We start from the raw sequence: 23,750 nt of genomic DNA, 5'->3' as shown, positions 1-23,750 counted from the left end.
GCCTCGCTCATCCTCACCGACCAGTTATGGAGCAATGACCACCACTTTTACCACCAACTTCGGCCTCATCAGGGCTTTCGATCAAATGGGTGGAGGGGTTTGGGCACTGCAGACTTGGCCTTGAGCAGAAACTCGGCGCAGCTACGAATGACAGTTACCCTGGTAAATTCAGGTAGTGGAGCATGCAGTGGCCGCCTAAGCGGCCTAAGACGAGACCGACTTTTGATGTCGTACAGCTGGAGACTTTCGGATGCATTAGGTACCTATCACCTGGTGCCTAAGTGAAACCATTGTTTGGATCCAACCGCAATATGAGGCTGCGAGTATTGAGTTCTTTTCCAAGAGTCTTGACGCCCATTGGTGGTACGCTGTAAGGTAGCCCTGATTTGTTGCCTTTGATTCGACTTACCAGAGGGACAGAACCAATCTAGCGGATTACTGGCCAACATCTGTCGCTTAATGATTTGCACGTGCGACATTGGCAGACTCATCTTCATCTTTGGGCTGTCATACACAAGAACTTTGAGTACAGCAACCCGTCATCATGGATCCGGAGGCGACGAAACAAGGATCCGTACAGACTCCCGCACTTAAGGACAAACTGGCCAGCGAGACCCATTTGCGTCGCTTCACGGAGAATGTGTTGGATTCCAGGCAGCAGGAAATCGAGAACCGGGAATCAGAAAAGGGCCAGCTGGCAGAAGAGGCGGAAACTCTCAGGAGACAACTTGCCGTCACCCAGCGGCAGCTCGCAGAGGCTCAGGATCAAATCTTTCGTCTACAGCCTAGGAGAAGAGATATCACAGAAACAGAGGCTAGAGAAGCCTACAAGGTCCTAATTGGGAATGTCCAGCGCTGGGTTGAAAACCGTGCTGCGTATGCTATTGAGGATCTGGAAATTGGCCGCCTTGCTGCCAGAGCATCCTCTCCAGAAGGGCTACGACTCGTTTCTCTTCTCAGGGAACAATCAAGACGATGCTTGAATGTTACGCAGGCTGATGAATTTCACATCACTGGGGTCATCATGAACTATCTCCACGTTACTCTGTTCTCAAAGTCCTTTTATTGTCCTCTCGATGATACGCAAGGCGACGGAACGTCGAGGTGGGTTGATGATCTCGAGAACACTATGTCTCGACTGCCAAGAGGTTTGTCTTAGTCCCGGGGCGTGATATATATACCAAGCTGCTAACATCTCACAAGATACAGCTCATTGTAGGGAATGGAGAAGCGAGACGCTGACTGCTTTGACTCACCAACCATCTTTCAGAATGCGCCGGCAAAGGTTTTTGAATTTTGTTGTCGACGATCTGTCAACTTTACTATCAATCATTGCCCCGAAGAGTCCTCCCGCTGAACTGCAAGGTTCTATTCGTCGAAGCATTGTAGAACCTGCAGCAGATCTCGCTCATCAGCTTCAACTGGCGCCAAGTGTATTTTCGTTGAAGTGGCCTGCTCGCACAGCCGCGACGAGGTTGGAGGTTTACCAATGCTTGAATCTGGCGAATGGAGGAGCAACTCTTGACTTGAGTGGAACCAAGGCGGCTTCTCAAGCACGCCGCGGTGTTATATATCTATTTGATATAGCTCCTGGGCTTTTCGTTGAGAGAGTCGAAGGTGGTAGAAAGCTCGGGTTGAAAGCAATTGTTAAACCCACAGTTCTCGTCACCAACTCAGGTGGGGATGTACTCCAGGGTCCAACAATCATGAGTTTCCTATGGAACAATACGCCAACTTCTCAGGGAACTAGTCGAAGCTCATCAAGAGCATCAAGTTCAAGGAGTAAGTACAGGTATTCTCCACACCCTTTTAAGCTCTGACACGTCTTAGGGCCAGCTGGATCTGTCATATCGGCATCAAGCAGACAAAGATATTAGTCCGTGTCTTATTAAATTGTGTTCTTGTAAGGCGTAGAAGTCAGCAAACAGAAACAACAGCATTAAAGGATGAAACGATGAACGGAGAAGAATAAAACGCAATGCTACTTTTATTGTCTTGAGGATATCATATTTGGGTATTTTAAGGAAACTGGGCTAGAAATGCTTTTATCGATACCAATAACCACCATAACCTTCCTGATGAGTAACGATTACCGGTATACTGCGAACTCGACGGGTTGGCCGAGGAGGGAGAGGCGGTGGTGGGGCGCCAACTTCTGATGCAGGTCGCCGCCGACCAGGAACAGGGACTTGTAGAGTGTTTCCTGGGTAATGCGGCGCGAGTGGCCTTGGGGGAAGTGATGGTGCTGATGGCCGTGACTGTGAAGGCCGCCCGAGCCTCTCGGGCACATTCGAGGCGGCATTCCTGGTCCAGCGCGGACCTTGAACCACCTGAGGTTGAAGGTGTAGGGGTCTTTGGCCAGGTGCCCTGTTGTTCGGCGGTGATGAATCTCTCCCTCTGGGCGGCGTTGCTCGCTTGACCTCGCGGGCAGGTTGCTTCACCTTTTTTGCGGGATTCGGAACTTTTCTCACAACTTTTGGCTTCGGTGGTCCGGTAGCTTTCGCGATTCCAGTTGCTCCTTTGTCTCCTGAGGTTTGGCCAGTCGGTGCTGGAATGAAAGGTCGGACACAGTTGCTGATATAGTCGTTGGTGACCCCTAAGGATGTGGCATCATCAATGCCTGAGTTGATTCTGTTGATATACTCCTCTTTTGGTTCGCTATCGACAATGTATCTTGGACTTATGTATACCAAGATGTTCTGTTCCAAATGTGGCTTGTGGTTGATGGCCTTTCTCTGCCCTTCCCCTTGCTGGGCAAGGACTCGTGCGTGGTCTGGGCCACCATTGTTGACAATCCAAGACACAGGTCGGCGATATAAGGCGGCTTCAGCACGCCGTAGCGTAATAGTCATGTACTTCTTCTGGTATGCGTCCTTGGAAACACCTTCGTTGATGTCAAGACGAGCCTCATCGCGGGGATTGATCTCATAAACAAGGCCTTCAACCCAATGTCCTTGAGACTCGATAACATTGGCATATCCACGCTCGTTGATCTGCCAACGATGATCTGCCAGCTTCCCAGAGCCGATGAATTTGCTTCCAGGACATCTTCGTTTCATCTGCTGTAGATGAAGATTACTACCATAGGCAAAGTAATACTTGGTGAGCGGCTGGCCGGTGTCGGCCTGAGCCTCATCTGCAGACAAATTCATGATGTAGATCTGTCGGAGGCAGCAAGCTCCGTGTATCCGATGGCGAGATGCAGGGTAAAAAACTGCGTATGTTTGTGTGTGTGTGTTGCGTTACGTTTTCGTTGTGGTATGAAAATGTGATAGTGAGCTAACGGCGATTAAGATGTGATGTGAATCGGCTCCCTCACATGAGAAAAACAACATCGATCAAGCAAACAGTGTCCACGTCGACTTGGCTAAAGCATAAACTAACTTACGTACAGTAGCTGTGGTCAGCGCCAGCAGCGCTCAATGGGCGGAGCGGGCTAGGTTGTGCAAGTCACCGACTGGGCCTTATTGTCACATTGGGCAGCAAATGAGTCAGATTTTCACAAGAGGAGACGCCAACTCATGGCCAATTGCTGCGTCCCACGTTGGAAGACTCGCAAGGTACCTGGCAAGCGAACTTGACAGGGTAGACGCGGTTACATTTTGGTCAATACCGACTGTCTGGGCCTTTACAGATGATAGGCAAAAACAGGCGTCGTTTGATAGCCTCAGAATATTCAGACGCTACGAGACGGCCCAGCCCGCCTCCATTTCCTTGTTGGGCTCCGCACCGTGGCCCCGGTCTTCCGGCATTTCTCCCCGGAGCCCCCCGGCCAGATCCACAACAACAGCTCCCGCCAAACCATGCATCCGCACCGCCATTCGAGGCCAGAAAGGCTTTTGCTGTACTTAACCTGAAGGCGAGGCGACAATTCTGAGATGTGACAATGACAGCTCAGGTTAGGCGAGCGAGCGTGTTACTGACAAAAAGCTGAGAGCCAACATCTGACACTTTTGTTGTGGTTGTGTTTGGGTAAAGCACGCGACCGTATCCAGACGTTTTGAACAAGGCACAAGCGCATCAGGAAACAGGTGATCGCCTTCATGTAGAACGACTCCTTCTCTGCAGCAAGTCTATTATTCAAAAACCAAGGTGGTTGTCTTATACAGCTGCATGGCCAAATCCGCCACCTTCAACCCGACCCCAGCCAATTTTACCATTCTTTCTTTTTCGAGTCCCCAAATACTTCCCACATCTTGTCGATCATGACGGTATCAAAGCTCAGGCATTACAACTTCGGCGTGGAGATCGAGGCTGTGGTAAAGCCTTACGGTGGTGCTGATAGCTTTACCAATGTCGACTGGTATCGACAATTAGCACAGAAGCTACGGAACCGCAACATCGAAGCTGTTCACGATGACTGTTCAAAGTACAGCAAGCATCCGGAGTACTACGGTGGTAAATGGTTCGTCACTCGAGATGGATCTTTGAAGAGAGAGCGTCCCATGGGTATGTCATTCTCTTCACCGCGAAACCAGCGAACGGTTTAGTTTGCTCACTAACAGGGGATCCTAGTCTGCATGGAAGTCGTCTCTCCTCGCCTAGATACCAAACAACATGTCAGCGGCATACTTGGCGACTTTTGGGAAGCGATGCGTGTACACTTCAGTCCCCAACGCGATATCTCCTGCGGCGGCCACGTCCATGTCACTCCCGTCTCTGGTCAGAACAAGTTCTCCTTACGTGGCCTCAAGAAGATTGCGTTTGCATCTGTTGTTTATGAAGAATTTGTGGCAGCTGTCCTCCCCAAAGCCCGTCGAGAAAACCAGTACTGTCGGCCAAACAGTCAAAGCATGGGTTCTGGGTTGCGTGAAACCCTGATACGATTCGGTAAAAGCAAGGGCTCACTTCTCCAAGTCGCATCAGAAATCAAGTCAACAACATCCGAAATGGATTTATGCTACTACATGCAGGGGAACCGATACGTGCTATGGAACTTCCAGAACATTTTCCCAAACCCCAAGACAGGGAAATGTACTGGCACAGTTGAGTTCCGGGGGGGCAACCAATTCTTAAGTACGAATGGGACTCTTGCTTGGGTGGCTTTCGTAATGGGATTCATCACACTGGCCCTGGAGGAGGTAAGTCGCTCGAACAACGTGCTGTGCTCAAACACTCTGCTGACATCTCTTTCAGGATCTCCTTAACAAGCTTACTACTTATACTTCGCCCGACAACCCAAAATTCCAGGCACGTCTCGAGGACTGGTGGAAGCGGATACGTCAAGCGGCTAAGCAATCAAAACTTTCTCGATATCTACCCTCGGAGTACATAAAGATGCACACCAGATAATCATATGGCATAAGATTTCTGCCAAGACGACGACAGACCCGACCCTATGCCGCCTTAGGCTCAGGGTATATGTTCTTTGACTTATTATGGACACAGTTTCAGACACAGCATGATTATGATTTAAGTTAATGGAGCTTTTTGGTGTTTAGGCGTACGCATGTTTTTGACATTGGGGATTAATTCTCTACGTATTTGATAAAGTGGAACAGGCCCAACGACTGGGAGGGGATCATAAAGGGGTCAAGCACATTTCTCTTTAGTAGGTAGCGTATCAGCCAATCTCATTTAAGTAACGCCAAATTCGTTCATCATGGTATCCAATTTCGTTCATGACTCTTCGTCCTTTGTCTCGCCCTCTTCAAATAGTACAAGCACCGTACCAGCCTTGCAAATATCCTATATGACGTTAGATGAGATAGCAGAGAGTATTACCCTGGGAACTTACTCCTTCTTTATGTGCAAGCTTCTTAATTATACCATCCTGTGGTGACCGGATGATAGTTTCCATCTTCATTGACTCAATTCTGGAAGGTTGTTAGCTTATTCTGCATATCGGAATTGGTCAACTTACACCACAAGTGGTGCTCCCTTTTGCACAGTTTGGCCCTCCACCACTTCGTTCTTCAAGATCTTGCACGGCATCGGTGCTGCAACTGAGGCGCTTGACTCCTTAAGCCCAAGAGCTTTCTCGTACCACTTGGGCGGTAGAAGAACAAGGTCTGTTTTCACGCCATGCTGGAAAACGGTAACCTTTGTATCATTGCCTGTGTGCTGAGGGACCACTGAGGATTGAATGCGCTCAAGGGGGAAGTATGATTCGAGTTTCATCACTTCACCTTCAGGCTCAGGCTGGCAAGCAATATTTGTGAACACTTGGGGTGCCTCGTCACCTTTTCGGTGGACAGCAACGTTGTAAAGGTTATGACCTGTCTGTGTCACGCTGGCCTCGACGACCTCGCCCTCTTCCTTGCTATACCCATCCAGGATTTTAAAGTTCAGCTTTCGTTCCCCGATGTTGTTCGTTTCGCCAAAGCCAAGTGTCAAGCCATGGGCACCAGAATCCCGAAGTTCAAAGTTGATCATCCCAAGGGCTGCTTGGGCGACAACCTCATTCTTGATAGGTCGGGGTTTGAAAAGCTCCTCTCGCCACTTGTCGATGAAGCCCGTTTCCACGTCCCCAGCCACAAAGGCATCAGTCTCGCAAAGTCGCTTGAGGAATTCGATATTTGTAGCAACACCAACAATTTCGTATGAGCGTAGAACGCTTTCCAATTTGGCGATAGCACGTTCTCTCGTATCGCCTCGCACGATAAGTTTGGCGATCATGCCGTCGTATGCTTCAGAGATAGTGTTACCAGATCGGAATCCCCAATCCAGGCGAACATCCTCGTTCTGTAATTCAGTAGGGAGATAAGCTCTCACTAATTTGCCGGAGTCAGGAATAAAGCCCTTCTCAGGATTTTCGGCATAAATCCGTGCTTCAATGGCGGCACCCCTCTCGTTCATTTGTACTTCCACCTCTTCTTGGGAGAGTGGAAGCTTTTCGCCCGCAGCAACTCGGAATTGCCATTCGACTAGATCCAGGCCAGTCACCATCTCCGTGACAGGATGCTCCACTTGAAGTCGAGTGTTCATTTCCATGAAATAGAATTTGTTGGTATCCTTGTCGAGGATAAACTCAACAGTGCCAGCGCCGACATAGCCAACTGCTGAGGCAGCTTTTCTAGCCTTATCCCAGAGATCGTGTCGAGTTGCCAGATCTAGATCTGGAGCTGGGGATTCTTCGAGGATCTTTTGATGCCGACGCTGGACACTGCAATCTCGTTCACCAAGCGCGACGGTGTTACCCCATTTGTCGGCAAAAACTTGCACCTCGACGTGCCTTGGTCGAATGATGTACTTCTCCACTAGCATGACCTCGCCTCCTTCACCAAATGAGGCCTTGGCCTCGGCACGGGCACTTCTGAGTTGCGTCAAGAACTCCTCCTCAGTCAGAACGATTCGCATTCCCTTGCCTCCACCTCCTCGTACACTCTTGAGGAGCACCGGGAAAGTGATGTTTTTGGCATGCTCCAGGAGTTCCTGCTCGCCCTGGTCTGCTCCATGATACCCTGGCACACAGGGAACATTTGCAGCTGTCATAATTTCTTTACTACGGGCCTTATGTCCCATGTCGGCCATGGCACTAGCGGGTGGTCCGACAAACACGATGCCTTCCTCTTCGCAACGCTCTGCGAACTTGGAGTTTTCGGATAAGAAACCATAGCCTGGATGGAGTGCCTGGATGCCATTTTGCTTCGCTAGAGCAATGATTTTCTCTCCATCAAGATAGGCGTTCGCGGGACCTAGCGCCAGAGACTGGAACCCCGAAGAAGCATGCCATGAGCCAGCGTCAACATCTGTATAGACGGTTGTAGCCCGAATGCCAAGGCGCTCAGCAGTCCGGTTGATACGGATGGCGATCTCACCACGGTTGGCGATAAGGACAGAATTGATGGGTGTGTGCTTTGGTGCAGATGATGAAGAAGACACTGAAGAAACAGACGCGCTTGAAGCAGATGTTGAGAGGAATCGAGGGAGAGGTTTCAAAGCAAGTCGACGATTTGCGCGAAGTGTGGAACGCATGATGAGCGATGGGGTTAATGAAGCGCCCAGTGTGAGATCAAGGAGCAGTATGCAACTTGACAGATTTTCAAAATGATTCTCACTGACATAAATAATGAGAGAAACCGACTGTAAATCTCCGTCCCGGGTGATGAGCCGTCCCTATGCCGTGAATGTGCTATGCCGTCGGCTTTGAAGGTTCAAGTCGGCAAGGACAGACGTGACCGTGAGGAGCCGCAAGTAACCGGTACCTAGGTACCTTCCCCAGACGACAGTTTAGAAGACTCTGGGGAAAGCGCGCCCAGTGTCATTACGTCATATTCCTGCAATGATGGGTGACTCAGCATATAGTGGATTTACGGAATGTACCGTGCAGCAAGTCGAGCCCCTCCACTACCTCAAGATATTGGATCACAGCATCATCAATCATCGCAGCCAATATATCATGGATCAAATACCTCTCAACTCCGAAGCTTCTCAGGGTGATACCCATAAGCAAACAACGTCGACTCTTCCGCCGGATGTCGTTCAATGCCTCGACAGTGCTCGATTTGTAAACCTTCCCCGCACCACCAACAATGCCATCACAGATCGAAGGCTGATAATCCATATAGCTTCACTTGGCAACATGCACCGATAACGTGCCCCATGTCTCTCTAATGAACTACACATATCTTCCCTCGTCACCTTATTCTAACTATCCCGTTATCATCATGACTACGAACCCGGCATCACGGAAGACCACAAACCTGGTCGCCAACCCCAATGTATCCCTTCTTGTCCACGATTGTAAGTCGCGTCCTTCACGTTCGAGATTAGTGAACCCTAAAACATACTTACAATACTTTCAGGGGTCTCCCATCGACCACCTACTCACGGCCGCCGACCATCTGGTGGTTCTCCTGGCCCAGAGCACCGATCGAGTCTCGCCTCACTCCTCTTGAACCTCAACACTTCAGCACTCTCTAGCATCAGTGCAACCATAGGAGGTGCCGCTCGTCTAGTGCCTAGCGGAACAGATGAAGAAAAGTATTACCGCGAGCAGCATCTGGAGAACAATACTTTCGATGAGTCCGCGGCTCAGCCTTTCCAGCGGGACAACGGACCTGTCGAGGATGGAGGCCGCAACTGCTTTGTAGCTGGTGAGGAAGTAAGAGTTGTTTCGGTCGATATCAAGGATGTACGCATTAGCGATTGGAAGGGTACTGTAAGAGACTGGGCGATCGTACCAGAAGGTCACCTGGTCAACGGAACTCAGCAAGAATGATCACGTCGCAATCCCACATCCTTTGCCAGAGCCTCATCGTTGTACTTTAGCAATCAGTTTTCGAGATGCAGTAAGGTACATTATTGGTTTCAGCAATTCAATGTGATAATATTGACCACTCTATTATTCGCAAGGCACAGGCGTTCCAGGCAGGGTACCATGTAGATCAATTCCTCAAAACCAGTACCTTTCTTACGCAACGAAGTAAAAGCAGGCAAAAAAAATATCATATCATATCGCCCTTCCACCAGGTCAAGCTTTGTGAGCCCCCGGGTTGCCGCAAGGCCACGCCAGTATAAATTTTCCTGATTCCCAATCAATTCCAGCCACCCAACGCCTCTGCAGACAAACAACTGTAAAGATAGATCAGACAAACTCATCAGATAGCATTTGACGCATGAAAGACATGGTCATTTCACCTCAGCTTATTGTATGTAGACGGCAGGCGCATCATCGAGCCCACTCAACAACCTCGAGGGCCATCATTACCAAAATAAGAGTAGAGGGAAGAATCCTGCATATGTTAGCGCAATTCGGGATGGATTACACCGAGCATCAGGTGTCATGACTTACCAGATGACATAGCTCTGGAACAAGATTCTGCCCATTGTCTTCTCAAATACACTGTTGATTTGACAAATTTGAGCAAGCTGGAGGGCGCTGGGAGCTCCGGTGAGCAAGAAACAAACGATAACGAAAATTGGATCGTCAAGAATGCTAACGGGTACATATTTGGCCATAAGCGCAAGCATGGGAGCCATGATGGCAGTGGGTAGAACCATACGGCAAAGAAGTGAGGCAATAAGTAGTTTGTTGCCAATGCGCTCTTCCTCAGGGTCTAGAGCCTCGTCCTTAGCCATGGTATTACGAGCAAGATTGGCGCCGAGAACAACGAGGATCAGTGGGACAGCGACATCTCCGCTAGAGCGAACGGCGTTGGTCACACTATTCTGGACGAAAGAGCCCTCCTCAAAAAAGAGTCGTTGAAGAGCTGGAATAGAGGCAACGAGGATGGCAATCAACATAGCCCAGAGAGGGGGGTTCATGAATTCCCAGATAAAGTTGTTGAATTTCCCGGCCACACGCTTCGTGATTTTCAAGCAAGATTTGACAGGAGCTGGAGACTTCTGGTACCAGTTGCTGAGGGTTTGGGATGTTGCCTTTCCAAGACGGATGAAGGGCGATTTAATGGCAGATTTAGTCCGGCCCGCGACGCCAGTCGGCTCTTCATGATCCTCCAATGCCGGGACACGGGGGAAGGAATCCATGCTACCTTCGTTTCCATTAAGGGGTGCAACAACATCCGGTTGTTGTTGGTTAATCTTGAGATGCGGCTTTTTGGGCAGATATTCGTCATCGCTAGAGACTGCCAGTGAAACTCGGGAGGCATTTGCCACAGGAGTACGGCCAGCAGGATCATAGTTTTGCGAGTCGATGCTGTGGCTGTCTCCCTCGTCCTCTGTTTCTCCGTCAAGGCCATCAATCAGAGGCGCATTCTGGTGGTCATCCTGATTCTCGTCATCGTGATAACGTTGGCCTTCCTCGGCAATCTCTTCGCGGTACTCGGGGTATTTATCCTTAGGGGCAAGAAGGACATGGTAACCCCAACTCCACCGAACGAGCTGACCAAGCTGCTGGAAGATAAGGAGGTAGAGAATACCACGCGCGCCAACTTCGTCATCGTTATCGCCCGGAACCTTGTCCCAATGCAGACCTTTCAGCGTTTGAGAGAGTGATAAAACAAGAGAGATGGGTAACGAGTTGGAGTTTCCGAAAACACCCATCGCTGTAACGAAGTTGGATGCCCGCCTGTTGAATCGGAACAACTTTGCGACGACATATGATACAACCCATGATACAAACGTTTGGACGACGAAGATGACCGGTATGATAGCGAGATCGGATAGCTTCTCAGCGTTAAGCTGGGAGGCGAGCTTGGTGAAAACTGTAGCGATATATTAGTAGACAGTACGGGTTTAGTGCGAAACAAGTACATACTCAAGCATGGTGTGAATAGCATCACATTTAGATTGGCCAAGAATTTCTGCTTCTCGGCATCGAAGTGGCCAAGTCGCGCAACGATGTAACCAGGTAGACTGACACATACTACTTCAAGGACAGCCTCGAACACGAGTAGGCAAAGATGCCCGATGGAAGGGTGCGATTCATGTGTGTTGGCGAGTGTTTGTAGGGGGAGTTCATATGCATCTTGAGCGAGCTGCGTCAGCCGAAACGACGGAACCGAGAACGATTTCCAAGAAGCCATCAAATATCAGCAATGCAGTTGGTGTCGTTGTTTTGGGAGAATAATTAAGGATCGGCGCGAATCGGGGAGTTCCTTGATGCTGCTTCTCTCGGCGTGCGCGCACACGTGGATATGAGACGACTGATAAGGCTCTGGAGAAATTGCACAAAAGCTGAGGGCGCAAAAAAATCGTCTGGGAGTTTCCGTTCGTATTTGCAAAGGCAATGCCTTTTAATTGTCCAAGTTGATTGTGCCGTGGGATGTTAAAAGGAGAAGAAAGTTAAAGAGGCCCAGCTAGTGATGGCGAAATCTAATGAAAGAGAACGCAGGGCGAGTGGGTTCGTTTTGGGGCGAGGCGGCGGTGCCGTTGTTAGGTAGAGCAAGTTTAGAGGACGATGCACGTTGATGAGACCTCCTCCATCATCGATTGATAACTCGAGCTAGATATAAGCTATGACAAAAGCCCCATTAAACTGCCTTGTTTAGGCTCCATCTACATCTGAACATCTCACTCTGGTTACCTCAATATGGGGCTTCAGCTCCTTGAGGAACCCTCTGTCTCATCGCGATTCACCTGCAACGCTGTCGCTGACATGGCGCAACAGCTGGACTCCAGCACCCTGATTGAGGTAACCCAACCTACCATCCAGGCCCATGCGATGCTGGCCATTGAAACCCGCCCATGTGTGCTGTGGCGCCGGAGCTTGTCCAAAGCCAGGGTTTAGTAGAATCTCACCTCCAACTAGGAACGGGATTTGGTTAACAAATGCCACGCGGCATGGGAGGCGTAAGAGGCAAATTCTTCGTCGATAAAGGCTCCCTCTGCCTTCGCACCCATCCAGAAACTATTTCTGCTGCGGTGTCACAAATGCTGCCGCCTTGGTATCATCGAGCAAACAAATGGTTTACCCCTGTTGTGTGACGGCCAGGAGCACGAAACAAACAGCAGCAAGCGATTCTAAAATGCGCAGATCCCATCGTCAGACGTCTCAAAATTGTTTAAGCCTCCGTGGCTCCACTACCAAGTAGGAAACGATCCCGCTTACAAGGGTTGTGGGTGGGAGTGATCTTCGGACGGGCGCGACGCACGATTTTAAGCGTGGCGCCAATCTTTCGTCATGGTGCTATCGGGCACGTTGCCTATCCCTCCACGCTGAGAGGCTGGAGGGTCAGGCCAAGAAAGGCACGGAGCAAAATTGCAGCCCATCACGTCTCGACGTTGACATAGGTAACTGCAACGAGGCTGTGTTACTGGCGATCGCATCGTCAGGGTTGTGTGGTATGTACACTGATATCAGAGGCGAAGTCTATCAATTGCGTAGTCAGTCACGCGAGGCTTTATGAGATCAAACCTGACGTTATGCAGCGAATATCATCGAGAGCACTACCTTACTGTGCTGGATTTGTGGAAGTTCGTCAGTACAATTACATAGCAGGCTTTTGCTACGTATGCTTCCAATGTTTAGTTACTCTCCCATCTCCCCTATCTACCTCCGAACGTATCCATAGCAAAACGACCTCGCATCTCCAGCCAGCTCGCATATATGCACTTGTACGTAGCACTCGAAAGACTTTTGCGTATCTCAAACAGGGTTTCATATTCCATTTTGACTACAATGAATATCAATCATCGCTATTTTTATCTCAGGAGAAATTTTACAGCAGCTAGTGTTTTATTAGCGTTCTTGTGTAGGTACATCGCAGAGTTGCAATGATCCAGGGTTGCTGGTGATTTTTAAAGGGTCTGTATCATAAAGGTTTCGAGCAGTTGTTCCGACGACCTTTTGTTTACGTTGGGAATTTAGAGTTTGATACTATGGTATGACCTGCATGGATCGCCCGTGTTTCAAACCATGCAAAGGTGAGTTGGGGATATAATAGCGACTCGAAACATCATCGATGTTTTCCTTCTCCAGAGTCTTGAGTCTATTTCAAGTTTGGGCTCGATAATCCTCGGAAGCTTTCAGGTTTGGATATTCTTACCAGCATTTTGAGGTCAGGGTCTCTCAGCTCGTTACTATTTCAGATATGGAATAAGACGCATGATAGCTACCTACTTCTCTATCAGGTGGACTCAAATTATCCCATCGTGGAGCTTGACGTTGACTATAGGAGATTTCCATCCTGCTAAAGATTATGTGCCGCGTGGAAAGACTTGGTTCATGGAATATTGGCACCAAGTGCTACAAGGTTGCCATGTTGATCGCCTACCTACCTACTTACCTATAGCATCGCTTCTGTTCCCAACCTCTTTGAGAAACATGCGCATGCATAGTACCGGTGAAGCTCATGTTACATGAATGCACTCTGGAAGCTGTTCGGTGAATCCTAACCGGCTTTTCTTGTCGTAATCAGCCAAATTTCTAGTAACAACGTCAGCCTCATCGTAGACATCTTTCCACTGGTTATCGGGTTGGAATCTACCTAAGTACCTAAGTAGGGGCCTAAGTTATTGATCAAGTTTGTGACGTACTGGACATTTTGTCTTGCATACTGTCTCAAGCCAGTCAAAAGCCGCAACAAGGACAGATAACGGTGCTTTTGTTGATATTGGTAGGACTAACAGAGGATGTTCGTGCAACCTCAGCATCTTGGCGTTTAGAGCTTTGTTAAACACGTATCTGGTCTACTGGTGTCCATGCGCACATGTAAAGGTGAGACATTCATATTCCGTAACTCTTAGGCGAGGTAGGTAGATACTAGGTATAGTAATTATCTAAGCCATGGATAATGCAAAGTTCTATACTTGATGACTTCATCCATTCAATGTGCTTTTTCAGGGATATTGAAACCCATAGTCGTAGGCAGGTGCTGTAATTTTAGTCGTTTAAGAAGAGAATGCACACGACCACAAGGTTTCGACTGCAGATATCTTGCAGATGGATGTCGGATAAGACATTCATATGTTTGGGTATTATTGTCGGCTTTGACGCTTACTTTGTCGTACAGACATGAGCCTCCACCTCAAACCAAGGCCTGACACTGACCACATTAACGTCATCGGTGACAGCTCTCCATCAACAATGGCGTCGCCAATTGCAAAAATCAAGGACAACTTGTGCACAGAGCCTTGAAATTAATTATCATTTTCAATATTGCATATGTTTTTATTTTGAGGTAAAATATTAAATGAAGCCTTAATATTCGCAGAGCTATATAAAATGCTGTCATCATGACGCCAGTAGACTTCTTAGATTTTATCTTGATGGAATATCATTATCGCCTATGATAGAATTTTGGTACAATTTTTCTCGTAAGGTGATGTTGTTTATGCCCTGTATGATGGGTCCTCGTAGCGCCCGTCGCAGGGAATTCTCAATTGATGGGCAATATCTCCCAATATGATCCATGAGTTGGGTGTGATCCCGGGCATGAATGGCTGGCCGGGTTGGCCCCTGAAAACGCGATTTGTAGTGGCGCTGTATCCAAGCCAGAGCACTCTGTTGTGTGCTACGGCCTGGTTTTGCTTGTCAAAACTGCCACACCATAGTCGTTCCATGCTCTGTCCTAAACTCCATATTACCAACATCCTCAGCCTCGCCTTCGCCCCCATTTATCACAAATACCTCTTGCGCCTACCTTATCAAATTACTTTCTCGCAGGATGCGCATACTGAGTTGAGCTGTTGATTTGTATAATTCGTTAGCACCTTTCCTCCTCCGTCTCGTTGCTGTTCTGCTCGACTGCAGAACCTTTGACCCCGCATCCAGCCATTGCCCATCACACTGCGTTGATACATGTGGTATCTGTCTACCTTACTTAAGGTACTCAAGGACTGAAACACTTCGTACCTTTTTCTTGATCTCGGCCAGACGTTTCCTCCGGTATGCATACAGCCTTGAATTACCCTCATATCCTTGAGTACATTGCACACACCACAACAAGCTCAGGGAAGTACCTTTCTTGATCTAACAACTTTTGTCCCAGTTATCTATCAAAACCTCATATTTCGTATGGGGTATACGAGCTTTCATATTTACCAACTTCTGTCCATTCGGCGAATCTGAGGACACAAGGATACCTGAAAGAACTTCAACGTGAAGTTTTCCAGGTTGCCATACGGTACTCCCACACAAGATTCACTCACTGTGGCCACATATCATTGCAAAATAACGCAAGACAAGCCCATTTCAAAGTCATCAATCCTGGCAGCAACCTTATCAGAACTTGCGTTTATTCTGGCTCATTACTTACCCCCAAGCTTTTTTTGTTGCTCTTCTTTCCCAACTACAAGAGCCCCTAGTCGTTGAGCCGTACTAGAGTCTCAAAGGCCTAGACCGCCCACTACTCGACTCCATTTAGCTCCGAAAGAATCGCACCATCTATTTCCCCTCCATCGCTCCTTCTTGTACCCATCTCTAATCGATCGCGTCCCGTCTCCCGATCGATAGCTCCCCGCGGTCTTGTTAGGATATTCGCCGTTATTTCCACGCTGCTCTGAATTTTCTGACCATTATTTTCCTCCCTACCATTCTCTTATCGAACCCATCCAACAACATAGTCACACGAATCAGTCTTTCTGTATTCTGATTCCATCGACGCACCTCTTATCCGATGTCTGCCTCCGACTCGATCCCGGCCACGCCGGAGGACTGGAAGGATCTGTCGACACCTGCATCTCCAGGCTCTGAAGATTCGTCAGAACCCAGTACGCCGCTCGAGTCTCCCAGTCATGATAGCCCAAGTGAGCCTCCTCGAAGAGTACCATCTTTGCGCTCCGTCTCCGATCCTCGCAACATGAACCCGAACTCAACTGCTATGGGTGTTTTAGGCATGGCCAGACGGCCTGTACAAACATCCTCGAGTTTTGCTGGAAGTAGTAGTGCCTCGGTGGAAAACAGTATAATGGCCAAAGCCCGAGCATTACATCGACAACGCATGGAGAAGGGCATGTCTCCCGCTGGAAACCCCGGGACACCCTCGGGATCATCGCCTACGGCCAGCGTCGCTAACGGATTCCCTACCAACCTGGGATTGCCGCCAAATATGCAACGACCACACGCACCACATGTCAATTCAGCTCCTGCGATAACGAAGCCCTCGCTGAGCGAGAGAAGGGCCATGGGCGGCGGCATGGGCATGAAGCTGTCTGATATGGGTAGACCCGGCCCCGCCACCGCCACTGGTAAGAAACGGGGGCCTCCTGGAAAGCTTTCTGATATCACAGGTGATGTGCCAGGTAGTCAACGATCCAACGGAGCAGGTGGTGGTCAGGGGTCGAAAATGGACGACTTCAAGAAATATATCGACACAGAGAAGGGCTGGGTGACCTTTGATGGCGCTGCCACAATCACACGGACAGGTGTCAACTTTGCCAATGGCCAAACCTTCAGCATATCTCTTGATGAAGTTGAAGTCTTGACCGAGCTGGGCAAAGGAAACTACGGAACAGTCTACAAGGTCAAGCATGCCAAGCGAAGAGTCCCTCGCTTCGGACAAGGCCTCTCGAGAAAGCCTCTCACTGTTCAGTATTCGCAGTCGGACCCTTCTCCCGTTAGATCTGCGGAAGACTCTGCCGAGGGCTTATCAGAGACCACCGACGGTACAACGGGCACAGTGATGGCGATGAAAGAAATGCGCTTGGAGCTTGACGACGCCAAATTCACGACCATTTTGAAGGAGCTTGTCATCTTACACGAGTGTGTTTCTCCGTATATCATCGACTTTTATGGCGCCTTCTTCCAGGAGGGTGCTGTTTACATGTGCATTGAGTATATGGATGGCGGGTCCATCGATAAGTTGTATAATGGTGGAATCCCGGAGAATGTTCTTCGAAAAATCACATATTCTACTGTGATGGGTCTAAAATCACTGAAGGAGGAGCACAGCATTATCCATCGTGACGTCAAACCAACAAACATCCTGGTCAATACACGAGGCCAGGTCAAGATTTGCGATTTTGGTGTCAGTGGTAATCTGGTAGCAAGTATAGCGCGAACCAACATCGGCTGTCAGAGCTATATGGCCCCCGAGAGAATCTCTGGTGGCGGATTCGCGCAAGCTGGTAACTCCGATGGCTCATATAGCGTTCAGAGCGATGTCTGGAGTTTGGGCCTGACCATCATCGAGTGTGCTAAGGGCGCTTATCCCTACCCACCGGAGGTCTCTTCTACTATTTTCAGCCAACTGAGTGTAAGCGCTCCGCCATTGAGTTAAACCAGTCATGGGTTACTAACATGCTATAGGCCATTGTTGAAGGTGAACCACCTGCAATGCCAGAGGACACTTACTCGGACATGGCCAAGGATTTTGTGAAAAGCTGTCTTCACAAGATTCCTATGAAGCGGCCAACCTACGCCATGCTGTTGAAACATCCGTGGCTCGTTGAATTTACAAAGCCTCAAACAATTGCGGAAGAAGCTGAGGAAGGCGACGGAGTTGATACAGTCGCCGAAGCTGTTGGTAAAATTAACTTGGACTCATCAACTGCAGATGCTGAAGTAGCAGATTGGGTCAATGGCGTTCTACAACGAGAGAAAGATGGCCTGAAGGAGGACGGGCCCTTGAAACCAGCACTACACAATGCACCCCTTGATAGCGTCAGTCCTATGACGAGCCCAAAGGATGCATAAAAGTTTGAAAAGCCGGGGCGGCCCAATCCTGGTTCTCGGGGGAAATACTCGGCCATCTAGGAAGCATGCCAACGGAGCAGGTATCTAGTTGGCTACAGGACTACCTATGGATAGCAAGCATCTGCTTAACGGCTCTTTTCAAGGTGTTGACCTTTTATCATCGGCAGTAACACAGCACAAAGTCCCCATGCATCAGCATGTGTTACTTACATCATTTTGACCTCCTTTTTCTGCATTTTTTTGGAGGACACTCCTGTACACGCTTTAGGATGGGGTTTAGACAAATTAGGGCCGGATTTTGGCATTTGTTTTTCGTAAGAACAAAACTGGGCGAATGAACCAAGTTGGAAAACGAACCAGGATAGCATGTTGTTGTTTTCATTTCATGTACTCGAACGAAAGGGACAGCGGCGAACAACACAGGATAAAAGAGAGGGCTTTGGAGGTGACTTCGGGCTTCAATCGTTTAACGAGAGTCGGGGTCGGGTGTGATATGCATTTCATGGTTTGGCGAATGGACGAATAACGTCAATATGGTATATGCATAATGATTTGAACTTATGATATTAAGTACCTCGTAAACCAGGCAATGGAAACATGACCTATCTTCACAGCAGTAGTAAGTAATGAAGAGTAGTAATTTGTGTGAAACCATAAGCCCGAGAGCGTTGGCTGAAAATGTCTACATGATTCCAAGTGGAAATATCGACAACAGAAACTAGAATATTAAGACTTAAAAATAAAAACGCTTGTATTGTTGTAATATCATACATTCATAATAACTATTAGACAGTTGATGAAAGCAAGCTTCTCGTAGATCTCGCCCATAACTTCAACATTACGTTCTGAGAAAATCATTTCTCCTCGCCAAACACATCGTGAATACATACCTGCACTCCTTGCAGATCATGGATGGTGAATCAAATATAGACGGGACAAAGTTACAGCGTCGCGCGCGAACAACCATTGAGGCTGTTGTGGATACGATCACTGCGGCTGTTCATGCTCGTTCCTCATCGGGCTCTGTCGAAAGTTGGAGAGTCGATTGGATTTGGCCTAACAGACGGTTGGCAGGTAAAAGTTTAGGAATAGTCATCCTTAACACGGCGGCCCTCATAGCCTGGGCCGTGGCTGCTGCGCACGCTTCGTCTACGGCGCCATGAGCGGCCGCTGTAGCCTCCGCTTGACGACTTGTCGCCGCGCATGCCTAAGCAGAAGAGAATGGTAGCGATGAGCAAAGTGGCCCATGATGCCCACGCAAAACCAAAAGCATAGCGGCCGATCGAGGCCGATCGACCGTCACGGTGAAAGGCATTGCGAGCGAGAACCCAGGTAGCACTAACGAGAAGTGTCAGTAAACAGCTATACCATCATGCAGGGGCCAGAGATACGTACGTCATTAGGGACATTGCAACTGAGGAGCAGAACAGGGCGAACATGGACATGAGACTAGAGATTCCAGCACCAAGACGGCCACAGCAGGCAATGAAGCCAGTGAAGAAGGCGATGGTCTCGAAGAAAAGAGTGATCAGGATGAAAACCCAGCCAAACCGCCACAAGAAGAACTGTCTGTTCGATGTGGTGTCACCAGCACGACCGCCAACAAGCGAGCTGGGCGCATTACGTGGGTTTGAGTCCCACGCGCGACCGATGACGGGGGCAGCGCGAGCGCCATCGCAATCGTTGTTGCCGGCACCGCAAATGTAGAAAAAGTTCCATTGTGTGACTTCACGGGCACCCGAGATGCCGCCAGTGTCGGCGCGGAGGAAATACGTCTTGTCAAATGGCGTGGTAGAGGTCAAGCCTGAGAGGATGATGAACCAGAGGAAGAGGAGGGAAACAGCGAGGAGGACCAGGCCAGCGAGGCCAAGAGGAGCGTCTGTGGCAGGTCAGTCAATCATCTGTTGGTCAAGCCATAGGACTGAGTCAGGAGAGAAACTTACTCTTCGCCATGGCTATATGCCGTTCAAAAGTATCTGGCCACAACCGATCAAACTCAAGCGTTGATGCAAGCACTTCTGCCCAAAAAATCGAACTCGAAAGGATTAATTTACCGCGATGGGGCGCCGGGGATTGGATGTCGTCACGCTGCCAGGATCACCGTCAAGGAAAAGGCTGCAGCTAAAAAGACGACTAATGAGATCTTGCGTCCTATTTAGTAGGTAGCTCTCGACCAGGGTTCAGAGTCTGTTTGCGTTGTAGAGAACAGGCGTCTGGAACGGTTGAGAGATGGCGATGGATCTTATAAAAGTAGGAAGAGGGAGCCGGAAGAGAAATAAGGCCTGGGCTGAGGAGATTGACGATCCTTATGAACCTTGTTCATTAGCTCTGGGAGGGTTTCTTGTTTTTGTTTCTGGAGCCTTTTCCTTAGCGTCTAGGGGTGATGTGATGCTCGGGAGACGGACTGGCTTGTCGGTGTGGGGACCGGGAGATGTGTGTCTTAGTCGAATTGTACGACGGTGATTAGTATGTTTCTTCTCCCTTCAGCTGAGGAAAGACACGGAGTTCCCAGGTCATGGATGACTTTGCGGAGGAGCGAGAGGAGGTGATTGTAGGGGAGCAAGCATACGACTTGTCACTTAAGAAAGGAACGCAACCCAAATGAAATCAACCATCGAGGCGTTACGTAGGTCTCCGTGGGCTGCCACCCTTGACGGATGCTCGCCTTAGGTAGGTAGGCCCAGGGCACATTGATCCCGGCTGCAGCAACAGCACTCTGAATCACACTAAAGGAAACCCCAGCAGGGTCACTGAATGCTCTGGAGTCTGGTGGGTAGTAGTAGATGATGCTTCCACCTTAATCCTACGGATCTAGCCTGGCTAACTGGCAACCTTCGATGCCCGAAGCGAAAGGAACTTGCTAGACTAGTGCTTCTTAAAGGTAAAGAAAAGTTCCGAGTGCACGACAGCTCAGTGATGACGACAGTGGGCAACGATGGACAAGAGATGCACCACAACATCTTGCCCAATGGAGCAAAGCTGTAGCAACCATTTTGTCCCTATTGGGGTTTAGCGCTCCACTTCCCTGATGTCATGAGACACAGGTGAATGATGCGACAGCGACGTCTACGAAAAGGCAGTGATTGTCGATGATGAATAGGGCGGTCGCTTTTGAGACTGCCAATGCTCGCCAAGCTACCAAGATCGAGAGCTTGGCATTCGCTTGTGCTACGTTTTCTGAGTTACCCTAGGTAAGTTAGTGTTGAGACATGGTCTTCGTCGAGTTGATTGAGTTGAGTTGTTTTTTTCTCTGTATTACCAGCAGTTTCAAGCCGGGAGCTCCGATGAAAAGTACAGCTCTTACCCACTGATTGACTGGTGTTTTCAACTGACGAGCTCCATGAAGTCGAGGCACTTCAGCTCTCGGCTCTCCAGGTAACTATGGGTCTCAGACAGCTACCTAAGCTTAGTCTTGAGTTAGTTTCTTAGTTTCAGCTGGCATTGTGTACAATTTCTCGTTCCGTGCTCCAGTGTCACCTACTGCCTGTCATTTGGCAGCCTCTTGTTATGTGTGGTTACTTTTGAATTTTTCAACTGCCAAAGCAACAACCGTGAAGCTCAAACACTTAAACGTACGCACAAGGTTTCTCTACCATATCGAATGTCAATTAAAAGTAGACTTCACATGCAAAGGTCAATTTCGAAATTAGACTCTCGGCGGCCTCCGTCCGTTGATCTTCGGCCCTGAGCTACCGACGTCACCACCGCCGGCTTTTCTGTGCCCCACGGGATCGTCCACCAGAAACTCACTTTCTTACCAAGGCATATCGCGCATGCCTAACGCCAGAGTTTGTACGGAGGTTACCCCCGATTTGTGATCTTGAGCATACAGTACGACAAGCCAGATCGACCCCAATTGATCGTAGCTACTCTGCGGGCTCTGTGATCGGCTTCTTCGCCGGGGAATCTGCCTGGAAGCCGGACCACAATGCCGCTTGGCTTGCGGCTGAAGGCCATTCCGTCCTCCGCCATAAAATCCACTTCGTTCCGTATCGGAGCCGGGACATCGGCCGGTCATGTCTTCCTCAACCGATGGTCATCCACTTGCGCCGCTCCGACGTCAGACCTACCTTCACTCAACCTCGTCGTTCATCGACATCTCACAGGATCGGGTCCTGATGCTTTCGTCCCCTATGACACTGCCAACAATGAGCAGGAAGAACTCCGCTCGTCGTTTCTCAAGTGGAAGAGTTTGAGCGAGGAACAGCAGCAAGACAGAGGCCACATACCCCGCCCTCATCTTCTTTCTTTTGAACCAACACCAACTCTCACGCTTGGGCGTCGACAGCGCCCCCTCACTTCCGAGCAAACCTCCTACTTCAAGTCTCCCCTCTACGTTAGTCTTCCTCATCGGCGTAACCCTGTCGAAGAGCAGAGCTTCATTCCTGCGGTCAAACAGACAAGCCGTGGGGGCTTGACAACCTACCATGGTCCTGGTCAGCTTGTCTTGTGGCCTGTGCTAGACATGCACTCTCCTCTGTATGCGCATTACTCAGTCATGTCGTATGCGGACCATCTCGAAGCGACCACACGTCGCCTACTGGCACGTTTGTTCGGTTTGGAAACTTATACAACCCGAGATGAACCTGGAGTCTGGGTCCGTACCCCCGCCGGTCAACCAGAACGCAAAATCGCAGCAATTGGGGTTCATCATCGGAGACACGTCACAGCCCTTGGCATTGCTATCAACATCGACGTTTCGGTGGATGGTCCCGACGTTGTCAATCCTTGGGCTCGTTTTGTTCCTTGTGGCCTTGAAGGTAAGCTTGTCACCTCTGTGGCTGCCGAATTAGCAATGAAAGATGGTATTGCGCGACTTGGTGGCTGGAATACTGCCTCATTAGCAGCCGTGTGGGTGAGAATATTCGAAGAAGGGATAGTAGATGATTCAAGGAGAAGTATTGACGGCGAGGGGAGCTCTCAGTTCCGTCGAGCAGTCTCATGATACGTGACTAGTAAACTCGATCAATTCCAGCCTACCTAAACATCCTGCTGTCAGGCCTTCACGAACCAACACTGGCTAAACGAGTATTATGTGTCTGTATAATATACGCTTTCGGTTCGGGTACTTATGTGATATATATGTATATATATATATATATATATACGAGGCTAAATGACTCAGGGGGGACCATAGCCAGTTGTCATCATTCTGTAGAAGCCAATATTCAAGGCTATTAATTCTTGAGGTAATTTTAACTTGATTTTGTGAGCAGTTTTCTAGCAGATCATAAAGAATCCATCGATCGCAGACTCATAGATACTGGTATCAGATCAGTGTGTTCATTCTGGTTTATATAATCATATACTTATTATCATGCCCTATCCTCTGGTTTAATTGAACGATCAAACCAACTGCTACTTGTTGTGACTGATGGGGAGTAGACCAAGTCGGGCGTGTTGGTGAAGTAAGTAAATAATGATATTGAGAAACCTATCTACACTGAAGTTGTGTCTTGTCGACGAGGGCCCTTGGATTTTGGTTTCAAAAGACTAATATGTCTAAATACTATGTAGCTATATAATAACTTATGAACAAACATTTATTTACCCGACTCAACTGTAGTGACAAAAGTCAAATAAATGACTATGTCAATCCATCACTCACCGAATTTGCAGTGATCGCTCGGAGCGTGGGACAAACTGATCAAGAAATGTCTCAAGTTATAAACAGGATCGTAGGGTAGCTGCCTGCACATGTGCGGCGAGAGGATGACACCATGTAACATCCCTGTCATCGCTTAGAAAGCATAACCATCTCGGCCTGAGC

The 23,750-nt window shown here is 48.9% G+C and overlaps 9 protein-coding genes across 9 annotated transcripts; 5 read left to right on the top strand and 4 right to left on the bottom strand.

Annotated features, from left to right (window-relative positions):
- Window positions 1-544: 544 nt before the first annotated feature.
- FTJAE_6134 (uncharacterized protein) lies at window positions 545-1,877 on the top strand (the record flags this gene model as incomplete). The annotated part of the gene is made up of 3 exons (XM_037352715.1): window positions 545-1,148; window positions 1,204-1,782; window positions 1,831-1,877. The coding sequence occupies 3 exons, from the start codon at window positions 545-547 to the stop codon at window positions 1,875-1,877; spliced, it is 1,230 nt and encodes a 409-aa protein (XP_037206812.1).
- Window positions 1,878-2,045: 168 nt separating this feature from the next.
- On the bottom strand, window positions 2,046-3,152 carry FTJAE_6133 (AIG2 family; the record flags this gene model as incomplete). Its single annotated transcript, XM_037352714.1, has 1 exon — window positions 2,046-3,152. One exon carries the CDS (start codon window positions 3,150-3,152, stop codon window positions 2,046-2,048), a length of 1,107 nt encoding a protein of 368 aa, XP_037206811.1.
- Window positions 3,153-4,205: 1,053 nt separating this feature from the next.
- Window positions 4,206-5,292, top strand: FTJAE_6132 (SWIM zinc finger protein; the record flags this gene model as incomplete). Its single annotated transcript, XM_037352713.1, has 3 exons — window positions 4,206-4,449; window positions 4,516-5,081; window positions 5,137-5,292. The coding sequence occupies 3 exons, from the start codon at window positions 4,206-4,208 to the stop codon at window positions 5,290-5,292; spliced, it is 966 nt and encodes a 321-aa protein (XP_037206810.1).
- Window positions 5,293-5,619: 327 nt separating this feature from the next.
- Window positions 5,620-7,917, bottom strand: FTJAE_6131 (3-methylcrotonyl carboxylase alpha subunit; the record flags this gene model as incomplete). The annotated part of the gene is made up of 3 exons (XM_037352712.1): window positions 5,620-5,688; window positions 5,738-5,816; window positions 5,864-7,917. The coding sequence occupies 3 exons, from the start codon at window positions 7,915-7,917 to the stop codon at window positions 5,620-5,622; spliced, it is 2,202 nt and encodes a 733-aa protein (XP_037206809.1).
- Window positions 7,918-8,609: 692 nt separating this feature from the next.
- FTJAE_6130 (pyridoxamine phosphate oxidase) lies at window positions 8,610-9,163 on the top strand (the record flags this gene model as incomplete). Its single annotated transcript, XM_037352711.1, has 2 exons — window positions 8,610-8,685; window positions 8,748-9,163. The coding sequence occupies 2 exons, from the start codon at window positions 8,610-8,612 to the stop codon at window positions 9,161-9,163; spliced, it is 492 nt and encodes a 163-aa protein (XP_037206808.1).
- Window positions 9,164-9,613: 450 nt separating this feature from the next.
- FTJAE_6129 (ZSP1-like protein) lies at window positions 9,614-11,429 on the bottom strand (the record flags this gene model as incomplete). The annotated part of the gene is made up of 3 exons (XM_037352709.1): window positions 9,614-9,677; window positions 9,737-11,108; window positions 11,162-11,429. 3 exons carry the CDS (start codon window positions 11,427-11,429, stop codon window positions 9,614-9,616), a joined length of 1,704 nt encoding a protein of 567 aa, XP_037206807.1.
- Window positions 11,430-15,962: 4,533 nt separating this feature from the next.
- FTJAE_6128 (STE STE7 kinase) lies at window positions 15,963-17,980 on the top strand (the record flags this gene model as incomplete). The annotated part of the gene is made up of 2 exons (XM_037352708.1): window positions 15,963-17,540; window positions 17,594-17,980. 2 exons carry the CDS (start codon window positions 15,963-15,965, stop codon window positions 17,978-17,980), a joined length of 1,965 nt encoding a protein of 654 aa, XP_037206806.1.
- Window positions 17,981-19,062: 1,082 nt separating this feature from the next.
- Window positions 19,063-19,933, bottom strand: FTJAE_6127 (uncharacterized protein; the record flags this gene model as incomplete). The annotated part of the gene is made up of 3 exons (XM_037352707.1): window positions 19,063-19,318; window positions 19,376-19,859; window positions 19,924-19,933. 3 exons carry the CDS (start codon window positions 19,931-19,933, stop codon window positions 19,063-19,065), a joined length of 750 nt encoding a protein of 249 aa, XP_037206805.1.
- Window positions 19,934-21,908: 1,975 nt separating this feature from the next.
- Window positions 21,909-22,925, top strand: FTJAE_6126 (lipoyl(octanoyl) transferase; the record flags this gene model as incomplete). The annotated part of the gene is made up of 1 exon (XM_037352706.1): window positions 21,909-22,925. One exon carries the CDS (start codon window positions 21,909-21,911, stop codon window positions 22,923-22,925), a length of 1,017 nt encoding a protein of 338 aa, XP_037206804.1.
- Window positions 22,926-23,750: the final 825 nt, after the last annotated feature.

The sequence above is a fragment of the Fusarium tjaetaba genome (genome assembly GCF_013396195.1).
Source record: "Fusarium tjaetaba strain NRRL 66243 chromosome Unknown NRRL66243_c0000119, whole genome shotgun sequence".
NCBI lineage: Eukaryota > Fungi > Ascomycota > Sordariomycetes > Hypocreales > Nectriaceae > Fusarium > Fusarium tjaetaba.
Note: the sequence above shows the minus strand (reverse complement) of the source record. Positions and strands in the feature narration are given on the sequence as shown.